The following is a 10208-nucleotide window of genomic DNA, read 5'->3' as shown; positions in this document are numbered from 1 at the left end:
TATGTTTTCTTGTCGTTTTAAGACCATCTATAGTTATAATGAAATTCCCTTGACGGAAAAAAAAAGTTACGCAAATTTCTAGCTACGCAATGGTGCTTTTACCATATAAATTAAGAACTTTTCTTTAGCAATTCCAGAGTTGGTTTCTTTGTCGTGTTTAGCTTTTAGTTTATACTAGATCTCAACCCACGCAACCGCGCAGATTTTTGTTTCAATTATTTTTATATAATTTTTTTTTTTCAATTCTAAATTGGTATATATTATAATATATATGTGTATATCAATTTTTAAAACATAATAAGTAGTATCGGTCATGGGTACAAGCATTAGAAGCACTTGCTTCCAACCCTGTCAAGAATATGTAAATTTTCGGCTCTATATTCATAAAATCTTCAATAGTATAATTGGTTTATCCATGTCTTTTGAAAGTGAAAGTTCACAGGTTCGAACCTTTATCATCCTTTTTGTACGTTTTTCATGTTTTTTCTTTCAAATCTATTAACTAATAGGCCAAAGTTTTGTTGTTTGCTTCCGGCCTTTAATTTTATAGGGTCAGCCCTGATAATAAGTTTACGGTATATTTTTTTTATTGAATATATTTTTTTCAAACTTTCACATGTATTTGTATCTTTTTCTATATATATATTTTTGAATTATTATTTCATTATTAAAATCGTAACTATATATATAAAGATTAGTAAAATATTGTTTTATTATCATATTCAAAGATATTGTAACATTTCACAAATTTAGAAAATTTTAAAAAATTAAATTTTTCGCTTCATAGATTTATATTATCGAGTAAATAATTAAACATTTAGTTTTTGTTTAATTTTTAAAATAAACTATATAGTTTTAAATTTGTTTTCATTGGTTTAATGTAGTAAATATTAATCATTGTTAGATAATATGATTTTTGTTATTTAAAAAATAATCTTTATAATTTTAAAAGTTAACATCGACAAATATTTAAATAATTAACATATGGAGGTATAGTATTATAACATTAAATTATATCTATTTAATTTATACTATCCATAAATCCAATAGATCATCTATTGTTTAAATCTAATTATTGATAGCCCAATAAAAGTTTCTGGTAGGCCCAAAATTTAAATGATAAGACTAGAGATTAAATGTAATATGATTTTCTAGGAATAAGTACATTAGGTCTATTTTTTAAAAAATCACACATGAATCAAAGTTGTGACTTCTGTTTTAATATATAAGATGAATTCAAGTTTTAGAACATTTTGTGAAAAGTGTAAAGACCATTTAATATTTATACTACTGAAGCATATCTCCTTTTTTTTTTTTTGCATGAAGTGACGCATATCTCCCAAATTTTCATTACAGCAGTAAGAAAAGAAAAAAAAACGCAACAGTTTAACTAACGTCAGATATTTAAACACTACTTAACCTATTTAAACTAACTTGAAAAGTATTCAAAATAATAAATAAGTCAAATTACAAAAATATTTAAAATACTCTGAAACATCTAAATTACTTTAACATATATAAAAACTTTAGCATACTTTTCGGATCCTAATTCGGATTTTGATAGTTATACCTAAACTTCCAAATTCTTAAGTGTCATTCGGATATTTTTGTATACCGGTTTGAATCGGATTTCGGTTTTTTCGGTTCAAGTTAAGGTAAGAATTTTGGTTTAAAGTAAAAACGCCCATGTCTAGTCTCTTGTGAGGCTTGTAATCTTCAGTGTTGGTTCTAAGGATTGAATCTTGAGTGCTGGTTCTAAGGATGGAGCTTTCAAGGTGGTGGTTGTTTTACGCGGTAGTCTGGTGGTTTTGGTGGTGTGGCCGTAGCTCTAGCTTCACGACTGAGAGATCGGATCTAACGCGTGGACTCTACTTTCCTCGGATTTCATTCCTAAATCCACTGTAGAGGACTATTCTCCAATTAATGAAAAGACTTGTTGGTTCGGGTTTCAAAGGGATGCAGGCTTGACATGGAAGTGGTTGTTTTTTTTATATATGGCCCTCCGGTGGACCGGCTATCGGCTTGTATTGGTTTCGCAGTTTATGTAGACTATAGCAAAACTATCTTTGTATTGTATTATAATTACTTCATGCTATGAATCTTAAAATATAAAATGAACCGATCGGTGTTGATTCGATTAGTATTCAACTCCAATGTTACATGGCCAATAAATAATATAAAAGTTACTTTATAATTTATCTACCGACTAACATAAGTATGTTTTATGTTTGATATATTATACGTATATAAAATATGATTACCTATTTTGTTAAACATATTTTAGGGACGGCATTATGGCTAATTTAATTTAACAACTTAGAGACCCACTTTCTACAATAATACATGTAAAAGAAAAAGTTATATGTGCCTACAAAAATGCTATTGGACAAGGAACCATAAGCCACAAACATCCTTAAAATATAATATATATACTGGTAAACAACACATAAAGATAAAATACATAAATAATTCTATGAACAGTGTATATTAATATGGCTTCGTCAGACACCACTACATTCGTTACAAAAGTCGTCATTACCAATAGGTTTTGCTTTTCAATTTTAGTGGTTACAAATATATCAACTTATCAAGTTTTAAACAAATTCTTAGATACTATATTTTACACAAATAGAAGCGACTCACGCATCTTCTAACATACACTGTTTACTTAAAACTAACGATTTTCACTGGAAAAGCAAGCTCTTTTGATTGTACATTATTCTAAGTCATAACGTGGAAGACATAAATTCTAAAGGGTTAAAAGATCTACAAAACTTTTGCACGTGAAGTGTGCAATTAACCTAAAATATTGAAGCCAACTAAACAAATTATAAAGACACAGGTTGTTTGATTTGCTTGTAATCATTTTGCCATAGAATTATTCGATAAATTCATTCTATATAAATCAGATGATTTAGAGTGAACAATTTTTTTTTTCAAAATTATTAAGCAACTCCAGATGTTGATATCTCTCTCAGCCAGTTAATATTTATTGTTTGGATTCAATCTAACCGTCGTTCTAAACACGATCTGTGATTATGTCTAGCATATCCCTTTACACATAAGAAAATTGGTATTGTGCTTTGGATGACAAAACAGTAATTATAGTAAGAAACAATAGTTCAAGTAAGCTGGGCGCGTTATATTCATTGGAATATGTCAAGACTGAACTAGACAACAATAATTAGAACTGTTTTCTGAAAATTAACAGTTTTTAACAGTTGTAAGCCCGCAGTTATGATATTTTATCATATGAAATTAAAGTTGGTTATCTTAACATTTTACCAAAAAAAAAGAAGAAACTAAAGTTGGTTACCATTATATTGAAGCTAAGTCATTATGAGCTTTTCCTAGTAATTCTAGACAAAATGATTCACGTGACTCCAAATTAAGTGATTTCTGATGTAAACAACTTTACTAAACTGAGTTTATCCTTATTGATATTTTCTTTGATATGTACCACACACACATATATGTGTGTATATATATATATATACTTCATCCGCTATATTTCTGTGTAGAGCTGAATACTGCATATAGATTTTCTTCAAAGTAGATTATTATGTATTTGTTCAATATGTAACGTACTAATTAAACAACAATATCAATTCAAAATCTATTAGGTTTGCGTAAGGGGTAAATTAAGACTTTTTCTTGGGTTCACCCCCTAGGTGAACCTTTAGGTTCACCAACCAATAGAAAGTTGTCATTTTAGATCTAGTATCTTTTAATTAAGGAAACAAAATAACTTGCCAAATTATATTATGTTTTTAAAATAAAAAATTAAAAAATTAAATAAATAAAAATAACAATAGTTCTAAAAAAAGATTATTTAAAAAAAAAATTTATTTTTAAGATTTAGAGTTTAGTGTTTAAGATTTATAATTTAGAATTTATCCAAATGTTTAGTGTTTTTCCAAGGGTTTAGGGTTTACCTAAGGGTTTAGGGTTTACCCAAGGGTTTAGGGTTTTTCCAAGGGTTTAGGGTTTAGGATTAGAGTTTAGGGTTTAGTGTTTTGTTGACAACATGTTTAGTCTTTTTCCAAGGGTTTAGGGGTTTACCCAAGGATTTAGGGTTTAGGATTTGAGTTTAGGGTTTAGTATTAGAGTTTAGGGTTTACTGTTTTGTTGACAACATTATTTTTTTTAATTCGTTTTTTATATATTATTTTTATTTATTTTTAAATTTTATTTTGAAAATATAATATAATTTGTCAAGTTATTTGGTTTCCTTAATTAAAAGATACTAGATTTAAAATGACAATTTTCTATTGGTTGGTGAACCTAAAGGTTCACCCTAGGGGGTGAACCCAAGAATAACTCGTAAATTAATAATTCGGTCTGAGAGGACACTAAAAATGTAAAACTATTTTTGTCAATTAAAATTACTTTTAAACGATACATATTTTGTGAAAATTAAACTACAGTCATATAATAAAATTTAAGAAATGCGAATTTAAATAATGAATTGAATGCAACAACATTAAAAAGGCACGCAATTATTGGTTTAAAATGATTATATCAACTCATTTACAGCCAAACACGGTCAAAGCTAAGTAAAATCTGCAGCTCTTCATGAGACCGAAGAGAAACCCATCCAGGTTCAGACAATCGTGGACCCCACGGGCCGCTTCTCTCCTCGCCCCACTTAATATTCTCTCTCTATGAAGTTTAACACTGATTAATTTTGGTCAACTTTTAGTTAACCATGGTTAGCGAACAATTATTCTATTTCCAATATTAATAATTTTATGTACAAGTGATGACATATGTGTTGGCCTAAGTTTTGTTTTCTTTCTAAATTACTGTTACATCTTGATTATTACTATTATCGTTATTATTATTATTATTTTTTTTGCTAAAATTATCGTTATTATTTGACATGGCTTAAATCTGAATTTAGGAAACTAATATGATCGCAATATACGAGGCACATTCATAACATTTATTAATTTTAAATAAATTATCAATAACAGAGGCAAAGCAATGATGGTGGAGAATGTTTTGAACTTTTGAAGGACATAAAAGAGGAAACATCTAATGAAACCCACAAGATAACCCCAGCCACATATTATCATGATGGCTTCATCCATTTTAATTATAACTTTCATTTTCTCTAAATATGTAACTTATTATACCAATTATATATCACCTCCATTCAGTCACATGCATCTGCTCTCACACGCCTAATCTTCGCGTGCAAACTACCTCCTTTAAACTCCTTGAGCATCTGCATCAATGAACTCCCAGTGGAGTTCACTCAGTTTTTTTATAAAATAAACAAAATGAATGAACCTGTCTCTTGCAGGGTCACTGCACTGAACCCGGGTCTTCACTGTAGCGCGGGTCCCACGGCACGTGGCGGCCCACGATTGGTCCGATTAATTAATTTTTTTTTTTAACAAAAATCAAACAGAAAAAAAAAAAATACTTTGTGAACCCCTTCCATGATATAAGGTATATAGATCTGTGAGCATAACGAAAACCACCAATCAGAAACCCCTAATACATTAGGGAAAATTGTTTTTTAGAACAAAAAACGATAACTATATCTTTTTAGACTAATATCTATTTTGTGTCATTTTTACTTATAATACCCTTTAATATTTTTGAAAATAAATTAAATAAATACTTTTACAAACAAACAAAAAAATTAGAAAAATAGTAACTATTGATAAAATACCTATATGAACTTAGTGGTATTTTTTCAGTTCTAAAAATGTTTAAATAATAATTTTCAGATTATGTTCTAAATAAAGTATAAATGACATTCTACGAAGTAGAAAACGAAATCCACTTTTCTCATTGAATCTGCAATGTTTAGAATACGTGATCTACGTAAATAAGAGTATTCTAAAAATATTTAGAATACACATTCCGCGCTTAACTTACCGATCTAAAATATTTAGAAATCAAAATCTACACATTAATATAAATCTAAAACACGTAGAAACCGACTTCAACAGATTTACTGTAAATTTAAAACATGTAGAAATCAACTCTACACATTATTATAATTCTAAAAACCTATAGAAACCGATTTCTACAGATTAGCTGTATTCTACGGATAAGAAATCAGTTCCTAAAAATATGGAAACAAAATATTTGGGAACATTCACTTTCAAATTTTGAAAAAATCGATTTAAAAAAAAAACAAAAACAAAAACGAAAAAAAAAACGTGGTAACCTTCTTCTCACGCCGTTTTCTATATTCCATTGATTGTTCACAAAATTTTCACATTATCGTCCAAATCAGTGTGAAATTGAGTGAGTTAGAGTTTATGAACTTGAAACTTTGATTTTTTCCCCTTTGTTCGTGAAGGAGATGAGAAATTATGGGTTTCATCCCAAAGAAATCGAGTTTAAAGAGTTGAAATCGTGTTTGGTCGGTTCAAATCAAGTGGGCATCAAACCGGATATAACCGAAGAAAACCAGGAAATCGATTTGGAGCACTTACCTGGGCACGGGATCGATCGGTCTATAATTCGAGATCGGTCGATCTGTATGAAATCGACCTTTGCCGATCGAGTGAAATGGTCCAAGTCGATCAGTATATGCTCCGCGTTTTTTTATTCTGCATAATGATCAGGATCGATCGATCCGTTCGACCTTGTAATTTCGGTTCGATCAATCCCGCTTGATCGAACACATTATTTATTATATTTAAAATTTACAATTTTAAAGACATTATTGCCATTTTGAAAATAATTAGCCTAATAGAACATAAAGTATATGAAATTAGTCTAAAAAGATATAATTATCATTTTTTTTTCTAAAAAAATAATTTTTCCAATATATTTTTGCTAATGGTATTCGCGTATGGTTCACGCCCTAGAAGAAAAATCGTGAAACCTGTTGAGTCCAAAACACACAAAAAGGACATAAAATGATCAAAGAGATGAAAATCGGAATTGAAGTCGATACCAAAATAAAATACTTATCAAAAAGAAAAAAATATTTAATTAATATATACCTGTAAGAGTTTAGGTTAGACAAGTGACTGCATTTACACGCACGTATATGTATATATATCTAATCTATATGTACGCAATGATAATTTTCTTCTTCTTTAATGCTACTCCTATATTTTAGTCTCACCTTCTCCTCCTACTTTTTTATCATTTCTCTTCCCATTCTCGTCTTCCAAACTTCTTCTCAATCCTCTCATTATTTTTCTAGTTTATTTTTTTCTTGTTCTAAAAGAAAAGTTATAGAAAATCTACAAAGAAGAGAAGCTTTATTTTAATCTTGTTGTGTGTGTGTTGGGTGTTTTTATATAATTTTTTTACAAATTAAAATCTCTACTTTGCTTTTGATGTGGGCATGGCTGGTCTTGATCTAGGCACAGCTTTTGGTTACGTTAATCACCAGCTCCATCGTCCCGATCTCCATCTCCACCACAGTTCCGCATCAGATGACGTCACTCCAGGCGCCGGACTTGGTCACTTCACCGCCGACGACGACGACAACAACCATCAAGGTCTTGACTTAGCCTCTGGTGGAGGATCAGGAAGCTCTGGAGGTGGAGGAGGTGACGGAGGCGGAGGAGGTAACGTCGTTGGCCGTCGTCCACGTGGAAGACCACCTGGATCCAAAAACAAACCGAAACCTCCGGTGATAATCACGCGCGAGAGCGCAAACACTCTGAGAGCTCATATTCTTGAAGTAACAAGCGGCTGCGACGTTTTTGACTGTGTTGCGACTTACGCTCGTCGAAGGCAGCGAGGGATCTGCGTTCTGAGCGGTAGTGGAACGGTGACCAACGTCACCATACGTCAGCCATCTGCGGCTGGAGCGGTCGTGACGCTACAAGGAACGTTCGAGATTCTTTCTCTCTCCGGATCGTTTCTTCCTCCTCCGGCTCCTCCTGGAGCTACGAGTTTGACAATATTTGTGGCCGGAGGACAAGGACAAGTCGTCGGAGGAAGCGTTGTCGGTGAGCTTACGGCAGCTGGACCGGTGATTGTAATCGCTTCTTCGTTTACTAATGTTGCTTACGAGAGACTTCCATTAGAAGAAGATGAGCAGCAACATCTAGGAGGAGGGGGAGGATCTAACGGCGGAGGTAATTTGTTTTCGGAGGTTTCCGCCGGAGGAGGAGGAGGACTTCCCTTCTTTAATTTACCGATGAATATGCAATCGAATGTGCAACTGCCGGTGGAAGGTTGGCCGGGGAATTCAGGTGGAAGAGGTCCTTTCTGATGTATATATATTGAGATAATCATTATATATATATACCGGCGGAGGAGCTTTTCTGGCGAAGAATTTGAGAGACTGAAGAAAGGTTAGAGAAGTTTCTAATGGACTAATGAATTTCACATTATAATCGTTATTCCAGACATTATCTCGTTCATCATGTTATGTTTAGGTTTTCCTTTTTTTTTCTTTTCTTTTTGCGTTTTGTAGAATTTTATGTTTTAATCCTTTGATTCCTTCTGTGAAACTCTATTTGTGCTCGTCTGCGATGAAAAAAAATCCTCATGCCTTTCTTCATATCTAACTACAATTCGTATATCACAAAATTTCATATTGACCATATAGTCTATTAGAGTTTGATTAAGGTTATCGGTTATGAATCAAATTTCTACATTTGTATGTTGCTCTTATATAGGTTTGTTGAGGTGTAGATTAAATCCTGGTCCTATTGTGTGTTTGGCCATTACAATTATTAAGAGCAAACCCATATATATATATCAGTGGATTTGGTGATATAATATATGACATTAATATTTTCTCAGATAGAACAATGTGACATTACCAAACCAAAAACCATTGCTCATATGGATATTCTTCTTAATTGCTGCTATATATGATCTCTTCATCTCTATATACATGTGATTGTGTAGGGTGTGGCATGGTGATAAATATATATACATCATATGTCTGTCTATGATCTGGTGTCAATTAAACATTGCTTTTCAATTTCTTGAAGCCCTAACATGTAATTACCAATTCTGTTTTGTTTTGATCTTTAGGATTTAATTAAACAATGAAACCTGTTCGTTTGTTATTAATTATTAATATTTCTCCCATTTTATTGGAGTCATGTTATAGGTTTTATATATAGATATAATTATATGTTGTAGGTTTTATTATACTTGTAGTTGTAGAGCTATACTTGCTTTGTGTCTTTAAAATATATCTATGTTTTTTATATATCTTTGGGTGAAATTCTTTTGAGAAAACACACTTTAGCGAAATATAATTTTTCGATTTCTGGGATGTGGATTTGTTTGTATATATTAGTTTTTGGATGTGGTATGAAAATTTTCTATTATATGGTTTTATTAGTTCATTGCATAATTTCATAACCTCTTTATATATTAATTCGTTTCCCATAAGTGTGGATGAAAATAAGTTTGATTTTGTACGGCTGATGATTGTTTTCTTCTCGTTTAGTTAAAATCTATATATAAAGATTCATATGCTTATAATAGTTTAACTAAATTGTCAATGATTTTATGGGAATCTCGTACTGTAAGCAGGCTTATAAAGTTATTAAACCAATGTGCTGTGGTGCATGCTTATCTGTAAGAGAATTTTCTTTTGATTAGTTAGTTGAGCTTTTATTTGGAAATTATATTCTCTGAAAAAGTTCAATTATCTTCTTTTTTATATATTCCTCCTGTTATACTTGATTTTTGAGCAATACTATATAAACATAACATATTTACTTAGTTATTATAAATAAAAACCCATTTTATCCTATTTTCTTATCGATCGGTATATGTATATGTATATTAGAATAGAAATTGTTCAGAACAAAACTGGAGATATTCTTTATGGGTAACTTTCGCGTCAACTAATGTGTTTAACTATAGAGAATATGAAATAGTGAATAAGTTTAGGGTATGAGTAGGGGTGGGCGTTCGGGTACCCGTTCGGGTTCGGATCGGGTATTTCGGATTTTCGGGTATTTCGGTATAGAGGTGTAGAACCCGTTCGGATATTTCTGTACTTCGGATCGGGTTCGGGTATTTTTAGTTCGGATTCGGTTATTTCGGATCGGGTTCGGATATTTAGATTTTGAAAAAAAAATTAAATTTTTCATTTCTCAAATTTCTTGTATTTAAAAATATAACTTTCACTTAACTATTTTTTTATTTTTAATAGATTCAATGGTTAATAGATTTGGACATAATATTTTGAAACTAACAAGACATTAATTTGGTTAATGTTTTTAAATTTTGGATGTAACTTTTTGTTA

The 10208-nt window shown here is 31.1% G+C and overlaps 1 protein-coding gene across 1 annotated transcript; it reads left to right on the top strand.

Moving 5' to 3' along the window:
* Nucleotides 1-6952: 6952 nt before the first annotated feature.
* On the top strand, nucleotides 6953-8494 carry LOC106427252 (AT-hook motif nuclear-localized protein 23). The gene has a single exon (XM_048745457.1). It carries the CDS (start codon nucleotides 7325-7327, stop codon nucleotides 8201-8203), a length of 879 nt encoding a protein of 292 aa, XP_048601414.1. The 5' UTR covers nucleotides 6953-7324; the 3' UTR covers nucleotides 8204-8494.
* Nucleotides 8495-10208: the final 1714 nt, after the last annotated feature.

This window comes from Brassica napus, chromosome C1 (assembly GCF_020379485.1).
Source record: "Brassica napus cultivar Da-Ae chromosome C1, Da-Ae, whole genome shotgun sequence".
Classification (NCBI taxonomy): Eukaryota; Viridiplantae; Streptophyta; class Magnoliopsida; order Brassicales; family Brassicaceae; genus Brassica; species Brassica napus.
The sequence above is the reverse complement of the archived record's forward strand: the minus strand, read 5'-3'. Positions and strand labels throughout refer to the sequence as shown.

Bases quoted from the DNA above. Each gene is read 5' to 3' on its own strand.
- LOC106427252 (XM_048745457.1), top strand. From the start codon at position 7,325: ATGGCTGGTCTTGATCTAGGCACAGCTTTTGGTTACGTTAATCACCAG.